Raw genomic sequence first — 18,168 nt, 5'->3', positions numbered from 1 at the left:
CACCCCATCTGTACCAAACAGACCCCTCAGGAACATACCATGCCTGGAAGGTAGGGGTGTTTTTCTGACCCATACATCTGAATCATTGATGAGATGCTTCAAAATATGAAAAATAAAATGTGGTTGTGTACATAGGCAAATGCCATTGGAAGATCTGCCAAGACTGTTCGGGAGTTTCTAGAGAAGAACTATAAAGAGGATATGGAGTCCGATACAGACACCATTAAGCTTGCCATCAGAGCGCTACTTGAGGTGAGGCTTACATCACTTTAGAACATTTGACAGCAACAATGTAGTGATTGGAACACAAAGCACAGATCTTCCATCAAAGTTCGCACCCTGTGTTCGCAGGTTGTCCAGTCAGGGGGAAAGAACATTGAGCTAGCCATTATGAAGCGGGATGAATCAATGAAGGTCTGTTTGAAATCATGACAACTCAGCAAATCCAGAGGATCTCACCTGTGTAATAGTGCAACATAAAATGTTCCCCTAATTATTTATTTTCCACTGTAAATAGATTCTGGTCCAAGAGGAAATCGAGGAATATGTCACGGCGATTGAAACGGAGAAAGCAGAGAAACAAAAGAAACCATGAACACTTTGACCAGTCATGACAAAAACAAACATGTGCCTTTGTCCGTCAATATTGCATCAGGAATCTCATTCACAAGAACTCTCATTGTTTCTCTAGCCATTGCTCGAGGGACACCCAAGGATTGCACATTTTTATTCTAGTCTGGCATAAACACCTGATTTGACTAATCAGCAGGCTCTTGTTTGGTTGAATCAGGTAGGCTATGGTAGTGCTGGTAGACTCCAGTGCTCACAAGGTACTGGGTGTTAAGACTTAAACAAAATGCTCCCACCCTGGGAGTCCCAATGGAATGGATTGAGAAACACTGCTGCCCTAAATGGATCACATGCAATCTTAAGATTTGACCTTATTCTTGCAATGAAAAATATCTGCATTTAAAAACTACAACATCCACTTACTATCATTGAACAGAGAACAAGTGAATAAGCAATTTCCCATGTTTATTAGATTTGTAACAATTGAACACTTATTTTCTCAAAATGATAGAAAACAAACTAATACATGGGAATTCAATATTTTTCGCAGACATGGTCTGTTTTAATTAAGTTAGGTATAATTATATTAAGTAATAGCTACAATACCATGAAGTATTTTACCCTCACCAGTTTCATCTTCAAATTGATCCCTTGAATAGTTTAGGAAGTTTGCATGTCATACATTTATCAGAATACAGATAAGGATAAAAAGCACAAGCAAATTCAAAACAATGTCAAAAGCCAAAATGTACCTCAGGCTCAAAGAAAATAAAGAAAAAGCAATGCATTTCACTTCTCATATACTTATTCAGGTGTGGGGTCACAAGAGTCAAAATAAATTCTCATTACAAAACACTTCATGATGGCAGAGAAAAATAATGGAATGCAAAATGTTACATTTTGGTTAACTACAAAAACAAAAAGTACATACACAACCACTTTGTGGCAATTCATGCACAAGGTAACCCAAGCTTCAAACGAGGCCTGCAGGGCTATAAAAAAAAATGCATTACTAGCCTTGCCTGGTTACACTCAATCGCAAGCAATATATACCCAGGCTTTTGAATAAACACGCACGTCCTTACTCACTTGACCCTCACAGCCTTCCAGTCCCAGTTCGCTGGGAGGGCCGGCGCTGTGCTGACCCTAGCCCTCGCCGGCCGCGGTAGCCCCCACGGAACCTCAGGAAGCGGCCAGGAACACCAAAGGTCTCAACGTTCAGCTTCCTCTCCTCTGCCCAGGTAGTGCGTCTGGGACAGTGTAACATGATTAGACAAGCACAGAGATTACATAGTCAGATCTTCATAAGCATTTTGTGACATGTGAAATTGACAGCATAATAGATAGGTTAGTCACTTTCAGAGCACATTTATAAAATAAACATGGACACCTGGATTTATGGTCTGACGAGATGTTATCAAAGAAGGATTTGGCCTTGTCATAGTAGCACTTGGGCCCAAATGGATCCCTCTTCACTGTCTCCTCACCAGTGTCTACTTCTGGTTTCGCCTTCCCTTCATCCTGTGTTTCTAGTGAAGATGCAAGCATGGATGAACAATGACTAATCATGGTTCTGAAATGCTTGCAGATGATAAAATAATTTTTGGAGGATACATGTCAGAAATGTAAGTCCCCTTTTTGCATTAATTTCCCCAATCAGTGATGGCCAAATCATGAGCTAATGGTTGCCTAATGCATGATCACAGTCATGGTCAAATTGCCGCATTCCTGCAACTACAGTACAAAGCACGAAGGCCCATTGGTCACATGGTGACCGACATGTGGTTATTTTAATGCAACCAACCTTTGATGTTCAACTTGTCCTGCATCTCCCGCTCTAGCTCTTCCTTGTCGAACTGGGCATTTGCAGAATCAAAGTCGAAGTCTGACTCAAACTTGAGGGTGCTGGGCTTGGAGCTCTTCACAAGGAGCTGGCCTCGATTACGATTCCTGGGCCTACGAGCTCCTGCAGGACAAAAATGGAAAGAATGATAAGTCATTCATTCTAAGGTATGAGAAATTCTATAACAAAATGGTTTACTATACAACCATCCAAAGCAAATTAGATTTGTCCCTGACCCAAGAGCTAAAGGGAGGGAGGGGTCACCTTGTCTCCTCGGTGGTGGCCTGTTCTCGTCATTGGATTGGGAAGTTGTACGCCGACGCTGTACATCGGAGCCACCTGATGGTAGAAAACTAGTTGCAAATCACAGTCAGTTTTACAGTATGAATGCATGTTTTTCCACAGGGGTAATTTTTTATTACATCTACAACTTAACCAGAGCAAAGTGAAAATACATTAGTTAAATTCAAAATCAGGCATTATGCCAATGCATACTATGGGAAGTAGTGCATCTTCTTCAATGCAAAAGCTGAACACACATTCAGGTCCTTTTTATTTTCTACAACGCATTTCTTTATCCTTATTCTACATGCATAAAGTAAATACAGAGGAGCCAGCCCCCCCCTCAACAGCCTGAAGTACCACCAGCTCATCCCGGCTTGCTCCCAGTCTGCTTACTGCCTGGTCCAGAGCGTCTCTGGGGCTGTGGGCTCCCTCGTGCAGCTCGCTGCATGGGCCTACTGGTCTCCCTGCGCTGCTCCTGAGACAGACTCTGGCCTTTCGTCTGCCCTGCCTCATCTAGAGGCACAGTCTGGACAGCCTGCTCCACCATAGGACCCCTTCTCAGTTGAGGGCCTTGAGTTCCACCTGAGTAGAACAGGGCCAAGAGGGAGGTTATATATCATCATTGGAAACAAGCACCCGATAATGGATTTTATCATTAAAATGAATAGTGTTGCAACATGAATCATCCCCAACAGTTCACGGTCTTATTCACCGACTCACCCAGACCAAGGGCTGCAGCATACTGCTGGTTGAGCAGATAGTTGGCTGCTAGCTGATTATACGATGGGATCCTGTAGGGACTGATTGGTCCTGGAGTTGGATTATAGGAGGACGCTGAGGTGCTGAGTGATGACTGAACCCCCCCAAAACGGAAAGAATACAGCACATTTATAAATAATTTACTCGAAACACTGATACATGGACGGGCTCATGGCATAGCCCTTGATCATGACTCAATTACATTACACATAAGACTTATTGGACGAAGACGTTTTCTGTAGGGGGAGTTTCGTTAACTAAGATCCCCGATGCTCAATCTGAACATTAACGTGTCGTTTGCGGTACAGTGTTGGAAGCAGGACTTTAGCTTTCATTACACAACACCGAGAAATACTTTAAAAAGTTAAAACGTTTAAATTGATAAACACCTAAGGGCTAGTGTTCCCAAATTACCTCCATATTACAGCGCATGTTTACGGTAAACAGAATACAAGCTACCACCTTTGCTAATTGGCGTGTTCCAAACACCTGTGTGTAAGCCAACTCTGGAAATGTGGTGGAAGTGTAGTTTTGTTGCATGGAGGCACCCATAGCTGTATCGATCTGTGCAAAACTGCTACAGTAAGTGTATCTTTAGTATTTGAATGACTTTTTCCATGATGAAATGGCCATATGTTTCAAAAGCAGTATCGCAAGCGATGATTGACGTTTCTTAACGCTAAAACACAGCGTCAGTATTGTAGTTCACACTAGGCAGTCTTGGGCGAAGCTAATGGTTGAGAAGGCAGAATGTCGCTTAGAGTTTGAGAGGTAGGCATAGCCTGCCTACCTACCTGCACAATGGCAGTGTCCTGGGGCAGGCCATGGTGGGATTTTGGAGGCTCACACAATGAGATGTCTTTGATATCACTTCCTCTGAATATGATGTACTCATAGACGTCATCTTTGGGAGGGGTTGGCCTGTCTGTGGGTCGGCCTTCTGATCCAAATGACTTCACTGCATATAAACAAGAGAAAATCATGGAAGTTCATTGACAGGCCAAATCAGATGTTTTTACTATGCAATCCATAGACAGTTTACTTGGTTTGTGTGTACAGCTATCCTGTAAAATACAGTAACAGTAGGCCTAAGTGACCATATTGAAACTTTACTTTCACATCCCACTGCTCACATTGTCTGTGTTTAAAAGTATGGGCTCCAACATATGTGTAATGCCACATGATGTGATCACAATCACTTATTTTAGGAGCAAACAGGTCTTCTTTCACTACAACTGCTGTCAGAGTGGATGCGTCTCTTTGGCCGCTCGCATAATTTACCTTTTGTCAACACCACTGTCGAATTCACGGTATCAATGGTGTATAAGATGCCCTCATACCGATTTAGAGCTTTGGAAATCAAGCCGATTTTACTGCCGATATAAGGAGTCCCGACGCTCATGGTGGCTAGTGAAACTGATGGCAACAAGTAATCGTCAAGTAGCCTAATCTCTGCGTTGTATTTTAAATGTGATTCACATGACTGCAAGGCAATATGCGGTTCATTAGAGGGAATTTATGGACCATCACTCCAAGGTGAGCCATGGGCCACGCCTTCTCATTTACAAGTGCACCTGTGCCTCAAGGGGTCATGGTTGGATTGCATGTTCTAAAAAGTTATAAAAGTTAATTGGAACTTCATCAACTATGCTCTGTATGTAACAATTATTGATGGCATGTAGCCTATGCATATTGGCTAAGTGTCGTTGCAAATATGCCGAGTTCATGCGATTTCGTTCTATCATATTTATTGTAGCCCATAAACTAGGCTAAATATCAATAGGCTAATCAAAACAAATGTACAATATGACCGAAACAAAGAAATATATGATAATTGTATAGGCCTATGTTTTTATTCAACTTGATTAAAATTACATTTAGCCTACACATTCTCTCTCGAGCGCATTATTGAGGCAATAGCACCAGCATACCAAGTGAAAGTTAAAATATCACATGTACATCAATCTCTAACGTATGAATAGGGTACCGTTACATGTCCGCAGTAAAACAAAGTAAATGACAGATGCTTTATTGTCCTGCATATGCGTCAGTGTCAGTCAGTGGGCACGAGGCTGGTTGTCTCGTTCTGACAGTTAGCAGCGAGCGCCCTGTATGCGCCCTCGTGCGGGCGGCAACAGCAGCTGTAGGACAGACCGCCTGAAAAACAACGCAGCCATTTTGAGTCGAGATAAAAGCTCAAAGAAAGCCACTCCATTTCCTCTATAATGATTCAAAATAGTAACAAAAGTCGGTAACATAATCGATGTCTGATGTGGTTCGTTTCCATTTGGCAACGCTAGCCACACAACTACCACATGCAACCCTGTCTGTACTGTCGTGCTGCCCGTGTTATATCTCATCTGGCTGGGATTCCTTAAATGCAATTTGTAACAATTCATCCCAAACTGTAAATCTAGCAATAACCAATCAGAGCACCCTGGAATCCGATGTCAGTGACGGAGTATCCAATCGGTGCATGCGTCTCACGAGCGAGGGTAGCAGAGTAAAGATGGCGGCGGGCTCCGATTTATTGGATGATGTTTTCTTCAACACAGAGGTGGACGAGAAAGTAGTTAGTGATCTAGTTGGGTCTTTGGAGTCTGAGCTCACGGTATCGGGTCGTGGAAATTCTTCAGTCAGGGTCCAGGCAGCAGCAAATCACATTGACAACTCAGCTGTAGGTCGCAATTCCAATGTCCAGGACAGCGAAATGGGACTTTCACAAGAGCTTGCTAAACCAGGTAAGATAGCTGAGTGGTTAACGTTAGCTTATTCTGGTCACGTTGTTTTTCTGTTTTCGTCTCTTTTAGCCACACAATTTGACAACTTGCTTTTACAGCTACACATGTTCAATTGATAGATATTCCCATCCCTCATCTGTTTCCTCTGTTGTAGGGACTGGCGTGCCAGGGGGTGTCATTAATAGTAGGAGGTCCCAGGGTTCAACCATGTATGCTGCGGTCGGGACAACGGCGGCGGGCTCGAGCATGACAGCCGGGCACAGTCCGAGCAAGACTGGGGTTCCCGATCACGGAACTGGGATCAGAAAAACTGGGGCGGCTGGTGTACAAACTTTAAATGGAAGGAGCGTTGTGATAAACTCTCATAATTCAGGAAGTGTTGCCGCTTTGGTGAGCTCGGCAAGCAGCACAGTGCCCGCCGTCGCGGTTGTCAACAACGGACCGAGCTCCGTGGTCAAAGGAAACGTGATCTTACCCTCAACTTCCAGCACAGTCATTCAAACACCTCTTATGCACAATGCTGTCACTTCAACTGTGATATCGTCTCAGCTGTCTGTTCTAAACAGTGTGCCCACTGTCACGCTCGCGAGGCCGCCTATGCAAACCCCCGGAACAGTCACCTCGCAGAGCGGGAGTAATAATACGGTTCTGATACGATCTGTCAACGTTGCCCACCCTGCAAGTTCAGAAGCGCAAATCAACAAATTGGAGTCGCCAAAAACGACCATACAAACGACTTCACAAGTGACCGCTCCCAGTGTTGTAGGTAAAAGCCTGGTATTACAAAATGTGAGGACCTCCACCCCATCGACTATTGCAGCCTGTCCTGGTGGGATAAAGGCGATCGCGCCACAGGTGTTCTCCCCGAGACTTCCGCAACCCCAACAAAATGCTTCAAACATCCAAAACATTCAGCTCCCTCCAGGTAACTTTCATTCTCAGATGTTTTGACGTAGTACAGTAGCCAGTTAGGGAGAAGTCAGCATTAGTGGGCCATTACTTTGAGGGTACTGTAACTGTACTATAATTTTGCAGCCCAATCCCAACTCATGTTATTTGGTTGTTGCTGAATGTGTTTTGTGCATGAAAAAATGATTGTGGTGTTTGTGTGTGATCAGATGGAGTGACCCGTTGAAACATGCTGTACATAGGAAACATTGCACTATAATGATAAGGCTGTCATTCTGTCAAATATAATTCAACAATCTAGCTTTTCATGTTAAAGTTAATATTTATTGGTAGTGTTTTGAAATATAATAACCATTCACGTAAATAGTTATAATATAAAATAGTTATAATGTTTAATATTTTTGATTTATAGTGGTGTCCCACTGTTTGGATAGTGGGACAGGGACCTTTTCAGCTATTAAAATGAACCAAATAAACTTTTTAATCAATTTTAAATGTAAATTGACTCATTGGATATTCTAAAATACAATGAAATATGTTCTTTTAGTTGTTCCTAACATCTGTAAATCGATTCTAGACGCTATTTAGCACAAACAGCATAGGATGATGGTGGATAGAATTAGCGGGAAATAGCAAGAGTAGGAAAGGACAATGATGTAAGGGAGGAAGGATAGAAAAGAGGCGCAATTTATGAAAGGGACAGCGGGTTTTTTTTTGTTGGGGGGGGGGGTAAAAGCTGTGATGTCTATGTTTAGTTAGATTTTTCACCAAGAGCTTGGAATGTTCCCAAATACATTTCCCAAGGGCATTGAGAGGGTCTAGTCGAAGGTTGTCTTTTTCTTCATATTTATTTTTATACAGAAGGTGTGTTATCTATAAGCCTCTACAAAGTAGAATTGAGGATTTCACAAGTGCCAGGTGAAGTGGGCCACTGTGTTCTTAATGAGAAAATAGTGTCCCACTTCATCTACTAAAGTGTCCCACTAGCATTGAAAGACTCTTCATCAAAAGTAGGGTTCTGATGTTGTTTTAGGGGATGTAGCATCCACTGAATAATAAATGGTCAACTTGTTTCATCATTAAAATGTAGATAAGACATTCATTAATTGAAATACACATTGCTTGAGTAGGGGTACACTGATTTTGACTGTCTACATAGCAATCTACCAAAAGGTGTCCCACTAACGCTGACTTCACCCTATGTCAAATAGCCACAGTCGAGAGAGGATACAATGTATTTGCTGGCAGCATAGTATTTCTTTGTAACACTCTCTGTGAAACAGAAACTTTGTTGCAAACTTGTAGTTAACATTTGCGATGTCATATCAGCTACAGTTGCCATCGCTGCTGCACCTTTGGTTTGTTTATTACACAAAACTCCATGTGCATGCGTGTTTTGCTGTCAGCTGTTTATGCTCCACGAGCACATTGACCTGTGGGAACGTTCTATTGATTCTGTCTACTTGTGTCGCCTGTAAAATAACACACAGGCTACCATTGCACACATAAAATTGACTGATTTTATCAATAGGCACGCTGACACCATAGCACATCATGTAATGTAGTTGCATGCATATGGCACATTTTCTGTGTTTGTTGCATGTCTCACAGGTTCTGGCTAACAATGCTAGCTCTAGTTAAGCTCTCCACTGAGAGCTGAATGTTCTTGTTGTTGTGACAATAAAAAAAGTACTTTTCTGCCAAGAGTGGCCAACACTGTATTTTCTAACCAAACAAAGTGTTTCCATAGCTATTATTAAGATATGTAACGTTATTTGTATTTAGCAAGTAAGTGGCTGTCTGTCGATCTATATCTCCTGTTTGACTTCTTACCCGTTACCCCTCTATGCCCTGTGTAGGCATGGTGCTGGTACGCAGTGAGAGTGGGCAGTTACTGATGATCCACCAGCAGACCCTGGCCCAGATGCAGTCCCAGTCCCAGAGCGCCATGACCCCACGGGCAGCCACCCCCACCAGCACTCCCCCTGTCCAGATCACTTCTGTACAGGTACACACACACACACTAATCATCTCTTACCTACAGTGATGGAGAGATCACAGTGTGAACTCCTGAACCCTTGTCCTCTCCTCTGTCCTGCAGGCTCCAGGGACGCCCATGATGTCCCGTCAGGTGACCCCCACCACCACCATCACTAAGCAGGGCTCCCCGGCCCAGACCACCGTCCAGGCCACCACCACCCTCCAGAGACCTCCTGTACGACAACAGGTAGGTACACAACTCATCCCCCTCTTCAATTCTCTTCAATCTCCCCCTTTGTCTCCTTTCATACCCTGCTTCCTCTTTCCCATCTCCTATAGAACACCATTATGCTGGGTGGAGCGGCCGCCACGTCAGGTCAGGCTCCAGTGCAGCCTTGCTCGGCAGCAGTCACCCAGAGAGCAGGGACCCCTGGGACACCAGGCGCCCCCACGGTCGTTTCTACCACGGTGAGACAACACTCATCTCCCTCCTTCCGACATTTATCTACTCCTAAATAGTCATGCAGTGGTCCTAACTTGTGTATATGTGTGTGTAGGAGATCCTGGAGAATGTGAAGAAGTGTAAGAACTTCCTGTCCACGCTGATCAAACTGGCATCCAGCGGGAAGCAGTCGTCTGAGACCACAGCCAACGTCAAGGACTTAGTCAAGAGCCTGCTGGTACACCTGTCTGTCTGTCTGGCCATCTGTCTGGCCATATGTGTCTATCTCTCTGTCTCTTGTGCTCACTCTCACTATTTTTCTCACTTTGTCTTTCTATGTTGTCTGTTTTTCTACCACCACAGGAGGGTAAGATCGAAGCGGAGGACTTCACCAGTCGGTTATACCGGGAGCTCAACTCCTCTCCTCAGCCATATCTCGTGCCTTTCCTCAAGGTGAGACTGATGGCTTTTCCCTTCTCTAATGTAGCTAGCTATACACCCAAATAAATACAAGTGGCCAATGATGCAATATACTGTAGATGAGAGAATGATTTGTGCTCTTCCTCCCCATCTCCAGAGGAGTCTTCCTGCACTGCGTCAAATGACCCCAGACTCGGCAGCCTTCATCCAGCAGAGCCAGCTGCTTCACGGTGGTGCCCAGCCTGCCGCCTCCTCTAAGGCCTTGACTGCTGTGGTGCTGGGGGGCACGTCCATGGCACAGAAATCCCGTCTCAACAGTAGCAGCCCTGGGGCCAAGGGGACCATGCACCAGTTTCCTGTCATCAGCCTGGCCCAGACACCTTATAGCAAGCCTGGCCTGGTATACTATATCCTAACGATACTCCACTCAGTGTTTCCTCTATTGTATGGGTAGGGTGCCTTGTTTTTTTAATGTAATAGGAAGTCTATATGACTGTATGTTATGTTGAGGGATGACCCCAAGTGTATCGCCTGGTTACGCGTCCACCATAGTTGCTGGAAACATGCTGGAAAGGACAATGTGAAAAGGAAATACTCGAGCCTGCACAGTAAGGTTCAGGTCTGCTCTCTTTCTTTCTCTGGCCTCTCTCACTTTCTCTCTTTCTGTTTTCTGTCTCTCTCTCTCTGTTTTTTCTCTCTCTCTGTTTTTTCTCTCTCTCTGTTTTTTCTCTCTGTTTTTTCTCTCTCTCTGGTCTCGCTCTCTCTCTGGTCTCGCTCTCTCTCTGGTCTCGCTCTCTCTCTGGTCTCGCTCTCTCTCTGGTCTCTGTCTGTGTAGATGGTGCCTCAGCAGCAGGGGGCAATGGCGAGGCCTCAGGTGACTCTGGCCCAGTCACCCATGGTTACGCTCCGAGGCCAGCCCCACAGTCACATCATCATGGGGCAGCCGCAGGTGGTCAGACAGCTGCAGACAGGTGTGTGTGTTTTTGTATTTTCTGTGTCCCTTCTTATCCCATTACAGTCTTAGCCCTGTCGAAGCTGGGGGGGTGGGTGGAGTATTCAGACATTTGAAAAGTATTCAGACCCCTTGACTTTCTCCACATTCTGTTACGTTAGTCTTTTTCATAAGTATTCAGACTGTTTACTCAGTACTTTGTTGACACACCTTTGGCAGCGATTACAGCCTCGAGTCTTCTTGGGTATGACACTACAAGCTTGGCACACCTGTATTTGGGGAGTTTCTCCCATTCTTCTCTGCCACTCCTTTCAAGCTCTGTTAGGTTGGATGGGGAACGTTGCTGCACAGCTATTTTTAGGTCTCTCTAGAGATGTTCGATCAGGTTCAAGTCCAGGCTCCGGCTAGGCCACTCACTTTTATTGAGATGGTTGTCCTTCTGGAAGGTTCTTCCATCTCCACAGAGGAACTCTGGAGCTCTGTCAGAGTGAGGCCACTGTGTTCTTGGCGACCTTCAGTTCAGCAGAAATGTTTTGGTACTCTTCCCCAGATCTGTGCCTCAACATCATCCTGTCTCGGAGCTCAACGGACAATTCCTTTGACCTCATGGCTTGGTTTTTGCTCTGACATTATGGGGTATTGTGTACAGATTGATGAGGAAAACAATTTATTTAATCCATTTTAGAATAAGGCTGTAACGTAACAAAATGTGGAAAAAGTCAAAGGGTCTGAATATTTCAGAACGCTCTGTATACTTCCATTCATTTTTTTCAGCTGGTACGGGGAACCTTCAGACGTGTCTTGTGAGGCAATGCTAATTAGATTTCCTCTAGGGCGCAGACATCGACTCTATCTGCATTTTGCCTGTGTGTTTGATGCATGCGTTTGTGTACTCGTCATAGATGAACATCTCTAATAGAAATATAATTTATATAAAATATACTATGGGCCTAATAGTATTTTGTATTACCTTATTAATTGTATTATTTAATGCTTTGATACCATCACTGTAGAATGTGATACGACACCTGTGCAGGATTGGATCTTTCCTGTGTGAGGTATTTTTCCCACTGGGCTGTGAGGCTCTGGGACAAAGACACACAGTGTGAACAATGCCAGTTAGCAGTGTCCATGATCGAAGGCAACAGACAGAAAGAAGTGTACTGGTTCTGTCTGTGGGCCACCTGCTAGTGGAGACAGCAGTAATATGATAAGTGCTGTAGGTGTGTCCAGTGTCCTCCTGGCTTGCCTTGCTGTCTTCACTGACTGAGGACTATATTGAAACACTTCCCCTTGTGACACATGTATATAACTGCATGCTATATTGATCAAGTGTATTGATGAATGGTGTTTTGAGGGACCCATGGAAAGCTCTTCATCTGTGAAATGTGTTCTTCCTCATGTCTCTTCCTCTTGAGGTCTGCTTCGCTTTTCTGCTCACAGCAACTCTACCAAGAAAAAGTTAATTATTTATTGCTGAGTTATGATATACAATGGGAAAGGGTTAGGAGGTTAAATAAAAAAATAGTGTCTCTCTCTCCATCTCTTCCCTCTCTCTCAGTTCCTGTAGTGAAGCAGGCTCTAGCACCAGGGGCCAAGGTAACACTGGGGCCCCAGTCTATGCTCTCTGTAGTACTGAAGAACAGGCAGGAGGCAGGCGGAGGAACCTTCAAGTAAACACACACACACACTCATAGACATGCATGTACAAATCAGATGATTTTGGGATTCTTCAAGTGAAAATGAGGCGTTATAAACAGTTTCTCTCCCTTCATTCAGGGATGATGATGATGATATAAATGACGTGGCCTCTATGGCTGGAGTCAACCTATCAGAGGAGAGTGCCCGGATTCTGGCAACCAACTCTGAGCTGGTCGGCATGGTGACTCGCTCCTGTAAAGACGAGGCCTTCCTCTACACCTCCTCACTAACGCAGAGAGTACATGAGATAGGTGAGACACACACCACACACACACACACACACACACACACATTCTGTACCTAAAATCTATGACATCTCCTGTCCTCTTCTGTTGTAACAGGCAGGAGGTTAGGGGTGACTGACCTGGGGTCGGAGGTGATCAACTACGTTTCCCATGCTACACAGCATCGGCTGCAGAACCTGCTGGAGAAAGTGACGGTGGTGGCGCAGCAGAAAAACATCACCTTCAAGGTGAATGAACACAGCTTCTGTGGGTGTTTGTGTGTAAGAGGTTCACTAGTAAAGTTATTTAATGAGCTATTCAAGTTGTATGTTATATTTAGTCAAAACCAGTTTATTTGGTATTTGATCTTCACTGGTGCTCATTGCAACAGGTTTGCAAAAAGTGCTGAAATAATTTGATGATGCCAGTGATAATATCTGATTGAACCATTTTACCCTTGTAATTCATTATTTATCTTTCCCCTCTCCCTCCATCTCTCTCTCATTCTCTTTCAGGAGGATGATAAGTGTGAACAGGTGAGTGACGTGCGAGCACAGCTGAAGTTCTTTGAGCAGCTGGATCAGATGGAGAAACAGAGGAAGGAGGAGCAGGAGAGAGAGATCCTGATGAAGGCAGCTAAGGTAACTAACACTCCACCAGAGGCAGTAATGTATAGCTGTTTGTGCCATCTAGTGGTCATATACTGTAAGTGCTAGTAGTGTTGATACTGAAAACTGTGCCTCTTTCTTTCCCCAGTCTCGATCACGACAAGAGGACCCAGAACAGCTTCGGCTTAAACAGAAGGCTAAAGAGGTAAGAGTACAGGCTTCTGTAGCTGTATATATGGTGTCTGTAACATGTTGTATGTGAATGAATTGTAGAGTTTCTCATACTCTTTGTGTGTCAGTATGTTCATTTATAGTGGGTGCTGGTATGTGTGATCATGTGTCTGTCTTCAGGCAAAGGAGTCTTCTATTGTAATGCCTGTTCCCTCTGTGTGTGTGTGTGTGTGTGTGTGTGTGTGTGTGTTCTAGATGCAGCAGCAGGAACTGAATCAGATCAGGCAGAAGGAGGCCAACATGACGGCCCTGGCAGCCATCGGCCCCAGGAAGAAAAGGAAAATGAACTCCCCTGTCAGAACCGGGGCTGAGGTAGAGTATCATAACCAAACAGACTAGTACTCTGGGCTGGATCATTGACTCCTGATCAATTACATTTATTTATAAAGCCCTTCTTACATCAGCTGATGTCACAAAGTGCTGTACAGAAACCCAGCCTAAAACCCCAAACAGCAAGCAATGCAGGTGTAGAAGCACGGTGGCTAGGAAAAACTCCCTAGAAATTCCAGAACCTAGGAAGAAACCTAGAGAGGAACCTGGCTATGAGTGGTGGCCAGTTCTCTTCTGGTTGTGCCGGGTGAAGATTACAACAGAACATGGCCAAAATGTTCAAATGTTCATAGATGACCAGCAGGGTCAAATAATAATAATCACAGTGGTTGTAGAGGGTGCAACAAGTCAGCACCTCAGGTGTAAATGCTGTCTCTAGAGAGTTTAAAACGGCAGGTCTGGGACAAGGTAGCACGTCTGGTGAACAGGTCAGGGTTCCATAGCCCCAGACAGAACAGTTGAAACTGGAGCAGCAGCACAACCAGGTGGACTGGGGACAGCAAGGAGTCATCAGGCCAGGTAATCCTGAGGCATGATCCTTGGGCTCAGGGAGAGAGAGGGGGAGAGAGAGCGAATATATACTTAAATTCACACAGGACACCGGATAAGACAGGAGAAATACTCCAGATATAACAGACTGACCCTAGCCCCCCGACACAAACTATTGCAGCATAAATACTGGAGGCTGAGACAGTATCCTAATGGATCTTAACAAAGAAAACAATGCTTTTAGATGATAGCACCCTATCATACACATATTTTTGAAGATCAACATGGACTTTACTTTCTCTATCTCCCTCCACCTCTCTCTCCCCTTCTTCCTCCGCTCTCTCTTCAGGACTTGTGCTCTGGTCCCTCTCCGTCAGGTGGGTACAGTAGCGGAGGCTCCAGGCCTCAGCGCCAGCGCATCACCCGGGTCAACCTCAGGGACCTGCTCTTCTGTCTGGAAAATGAGAGAGAGACCAGCCGCTCACACCTGCTTTATAAAGGCTTCCTCAAATAACACACAGGGAGACCGGACATGCCCAATAACACTTTCCTAAGGGACAAGAAATGAATGAGACTAACCAAGTCACTCTGATGCACTTGATGCTTCCTCCTATAGCAGACAGACATCAGCCACTCCCTATAGCACCTCCCTAACAGACAGACATCAGCCACTCCCTATAGCACCTCCCTAACAGACAGAGACCAGCCACTCCCTATAGCACCTCCCTAACAGACAGAGACCAGCCACTCCCTATAGCACCTCCCTAACAGACAGAGACCAGCCACTCCCTATAGCACCTCCCTAACAGACAGACCAGCCACTCCCTATAGCACCTCCCTAACAGACAGAGACCAGCCACTCCCTATAGCACCTCCCTAACAGACAGAGACCAGCCACTCCCTATAGCACCTCCCTAACAGACAGAGACCAGCCACTCCCTATAGCACCTCCCTAACAGACAGAGACCAGCCACTCCCTATAGCACCTCCCTAACAGACAGAGACCAGCCACTCCCTATAGCACCTCCCTAACAGACAGAGACCAGCCACTCCCTATAGCACCTCCCTAACAGACAGAGACCAGCCACTCCCTATAGCACCTCCCTAACAGACAGAGACCAGCCACTCCCTATAGCACCTCCCTAACAGACAGAGACCAGCCACTCCCTATAGCACCTCCCTAACAGACAGAGACCAGCCACTCCCTATAGCACCTCCCCTAGAGACCAGAGCAACCAATAGCAACTCCCTCAAAGGGCAAGATAGACCAGCTACACTTGATGGTACCGTCTCTTTTTCTGTGCTCTCCTAGAACCATGACCACCTAGACTAGATGAGAGACCAATGACACCTGGAAAATGAATCATCAGCTGAGCCCTACACTCCCTCAAGAGAGACCAGGCTGTTGCAGCTGTGAAACAATGAGTTGTTGGGACTGACCTATCAGACTAGCTCTTCTGGCCTCTCCTTTACAGTGCCTCTCACGGTTATGTAGAGACCATAGAGATGGATAGAGGACTCATCTTTGTATCTGTGCCATTATAGCGTCTGACAGCATGGGCAGCTCCATTGACCCCATCTCCATTTTGAAGTATTACATTTTCTTTGCGATTGCCTGATCCCTCCTGATGACCCAGTTGGACATGACTTCAGCAAGGTCACCAGGAGGGATCTGCCAATAAAGTTGGAAGTCCCACCTAGTTGACCCCATTAAAATGGTGGATGCCCCCAATGGCGCTGCCTATGCTAATACGGCCTTTTGGCCACTAGAGGCCTCAATCATTCTCCATGTTAGAGACCTGCTACTGGCAACCAGGTCCCCTCCCATACACTCCCCTGGAGGGGAAATGCTCTTATTTGAGAGGTCTCCTTTGGGTCTGGAAACATCCGCATGTTTTGCAGTAGGGACATGCATTAGCTTTTCCATCCTTTAACCTCATGCAATATATGATTAGACTTTTTTTAGAAAGATCCCCAGCTAGTGGACTTTTAATATGTTTAACCAACATATGTACAAACCTGCAGGAGTAACGTCAAATACCTGACGATACAGAAACTGTGCATTTTGTTGAGGAGACGTTTTATTTTTCCTATTTCATAGTCATTCATTCTAGTGCTCTTTTACTGCCTGTGGATTATTTTAATTTGACTGATATTACTCTTCCATCGAGCTGCCTTGCAGCCAAAATAAGCCATATTAATCATACATCTCTAACTCTCCAGAACTCTGATGACAGAACAGGAGCACTCCTCAATCAGTCAATTTTCCACAGAGTTTTTAGACTTGTTTGATTTCTGTTTTTAGCATCTCTTCCCAGGTGCTTGTGTGTTGGACTTTGTTTTTAATCACTTATAATGATTATTTATTTTGTCAACATGTCTGTTGATAACATTTTGTACATGTATATGCATACATGAAAACACACACACAAACACATCCTATGGAAGCAGTCGGTAAATTGTAGGTTTTTATCAGTAGACCGTGTGAAGAAATTGATATACAATTATAATTTTTTTTCAGAAGAGTAATGTAAAACAATTTATATTAATTAATTGATGCAACAATGCAAAGTAAGACTGACGCAAAGTGAGACTTTGATGCAAAGTTGGCAATAGATAGCCTTTATGATTGAAGGGAGGCCATTGCTAGCTGCCATGGCGATGTGGGATGGAATGCAGAATATGGACAGAGTATACAGAATGCACCCCCGAACAATCCGTTTTTTAATCAAGCAGTCGCTCAGAGGGATACACCCACTTTATGTATCTTTTTTATATTTCTTAGCGCACATACTAATTGGTTGGTTGTTAAGCTTTTGGATGGTATTGATGAAACCTTTCAGACTGTACATACTTTTCAATACCATCGCCCCTAGCAGCTGTTACACATCTTTCCCTTTATCCATGTTCTATCAGAGAACTGTTTTTAGTGAAAACCTGAAGCAGATTATGTATTAATATCTTGTACATTTTGCACAGCCACTTGTTAATATGTAAATATTCTAAGTGAAATAATGTTTTTTAATTGCAATTGTTTTATAGGTAATTGAGAGAGAATGATCTCCTTCATAAAAAAAAAAGAAAAATAGTACAACAACCTATCGGTGGATCTTGCCAATGCCTGTGTTTTATACTTTGTCTTATACAGTGGTTATCAACTTTATTAGCCCAAAGGCAGATGGGCTCCAATGATGTAGCTATGATGAATGATTTACATTTTAATTAATATAGTTCCTGAGTTAAAGTGCATAATTCTTCCACAGGAGGGCACTATTTTGTCACTAAATCCATACGTCCCGCAAACAGAGCGAGGCAGCATCAGGCAGAAAACAGTCAAACTCAGAAAACCAAATGAATTAGCTTTGTGTCTTTGGGAGTGAGAGCGATCTCACCTGTATCTATGTGGACGTGATCCAAGTCAATGCCGCCAAAGTCACACTTACACGTGTGAATGGAGTTCACAAAGTGAAAATCCCAGGGGGGAGTATTTTAAGATGCTACAATGTTTCAAAGCTGAATGCCCGGGGATATGACAGTGGTAAGTTCCTGGAGTGATTTCTCCCAATTCCACCCCTGCATAAGGCTCTATCAGTACAGCAGCCTTTGGTGCATACCGTCAGTTTCCCAACCCTCCCCTTCGCTCAGCAACAACAGCAAGAGATATGAGCTGAGAATGCCAGACTG

General features: G+C 44.4%; 3 protein-coding genes across 6 annotated transcripts in view; 2 read left to right on the top strand and 1 right to left on the bottom strand.

Moving 5' to 3' along the window:
* The window catches only part of LOC115168381 (proteasome subunit alpha type-7-like), a 4,526-nt gene extending 3,669 nt beyond the window's left edge, over nt 1–857 (top strand). Inside the window, exons 4-7 of the mRNA XM_029723594.1 lie at nt 1–50; nt 136–252; nt 352–414; nt 518–857. The exon at nt 1–50 is cut by the window's left edge and continues 73 nt beyond it. Of these exons, the coding sequence (XP_029579454.1) occupies nt 1–50; nt 136–252; nt 352–414; nt 518–595 (308 nt within the window). The 3' untranslated portion in view covers nt 596–857. The remainder of the gene's footprint in view (nt 51–135; nt 253–351; nt 415–517) is intronic.
* Nucleotides 858–1,018: 161 nt separating this feature from the next.
* Nucleotides 1,019–5,767, bottom strand: LOC115168380 (protein LSM14 homolog B). Of its 3 annotated transcripts, none has more exons than XM_029723593.1 (9): nt 4,739–5,767; nt 4,252–4,415; nt 3,419–3,551; nt 3,092–3,280; nt 2,678–2,752; nt 2,375–2,536; nt 1,961–2,099; nt 1,656–1,820; nt 1,019–1,562 (listed from the first exon to the last, which is right to left on the bottom strand). In XM_029723593.1, the coding sequence occupies exons 1-8, from the start codon at nt 4,857–4,859 to the stop codon at nt 1,667–1,669; spliced, it is 1,137 nt and encodes a 378-aa protein (XP_029579453.1). In that variant the 5' UTR covers nt 4,860–5,767; the 3' UTR covers nt 1,019–1,562; nt 1,656–1,666. The 3 variants fall into 3 exon arrangements, with proteins under 3 accessions (XP_029579453.1, XP_029579452.1, XP_029579451.1); XM_029723592.1 differs by having other exon boundaries at nt 1,660–1,820; XM_029723591.1 differs by having other exon boundaries at nt 1,019–1,820.
* A 140-nt stretch (nt 5,768–5,907) lies between these two features.
* Nucleotides 5,908–17,585, top strand: LOC115168378 (transcription initiation factor TFIID subunit 4). Of its 2 annotated transcripts, none has more exons than XM_029723580.1 (16): nt 5,908–6,198; nt 6,353–7,123; nt 8,967–9,115; nt 9,209–9,334; nt 9,427–9,555; nt 9,645–9,767; nt 9,893–9,982; nt 10,107–10,349; nt 10,785–10,920; nt 12,463–12,574; nt 12,681–12,853; nt 12,944–13,074; nt 13,342–13,467; nt 13,583–13,639; nt 13,861–13,977; nt 14,834–17,585. In XM_029723580.1, the coding sequence occupies exons 1-16, from the start codon at nt 5,934–5,936 to the stop codon at nt 14,996–14,998; spliced, it is 2,913 nt and encodes a 970-aa protein (XP_029579440.1). In that variant the 5' UTR covers nt 5,908–5,933; the 3' UTR covers nt 14,999–17,585. The 2 variants fall into 2 exon arrangements, with proteins under 2 accessions (XP_029579440.1, XP_029579441.1); XM_029723581.1 differs by having other exon boundaries at nt 12,463–12,575; nt 12,685–12,853.
* Nucleotides 17,586–18,168: the final 583 nt, after the last annotated feature.

Source organism: Salmo trutta, chromosome 30 (assembly GCF_901001165.1).
Source record: "Salmo trutta chromosome 30, fSalTru1.1, whole genome shotgun sequence".
Taxonomy (NCBI): Eukaryota; Metazoa; Chordata; class Actinopteri; order Salmoniformes; family Salmonidae; genus Salmo; species Salmo trutta.
The sequence above is the reverse complement of the archived record's forward strand: the minus strand, read 5'-3'. Positions and strand labels throughout refer to the sequence as shown.

Bases quoted from the DNA above. Each gene is read 5' to 3' on its own strand.
- LOC115168380 (XM_029723591.1), bottom strand. From the start codon at position 4,859: ATGAGCGTCGGGACTCCTTATATCGGCAGTAAAATCGGCTTGATTTCC. The intron at 2,753-3,091 runs GTAAGCAGACTG...TTCTACCATCAG, and splicing joins GAGACGCTCTGGACCAGGCA to GTGGCTCCGATGTACAGCGT. The intron at 2,537-2,677 runs GTGACCCCTCCC...TTTGTCCTGCAG, and splicing joins GCCACCACCGAGGAGACAAG to GAGCTCGTAGGCCCAGGAAT.
- LOC115168378 (XM_029723580.1), top strand. From the start codon at position 5,934: ATGCGTCTCACGAGCGAGGGTAGCAGAGTAAAGATGGCGGCGGGCTCC. The intron at 9,116-9,208 runs GTACACACACAC...TCTGTCCTGCAG, and splicing joins TCCAGATCACTTCTGTACAG to GCTCCAGGGACGCCCATGAT. The intron at 13,468-13,582 runs GTAACTAACACT...TTCTTTCCCCAG, and splicing joins TCCTGATGAAGGCAGCTAAG to TCTCGATCACGACAAGAGGA.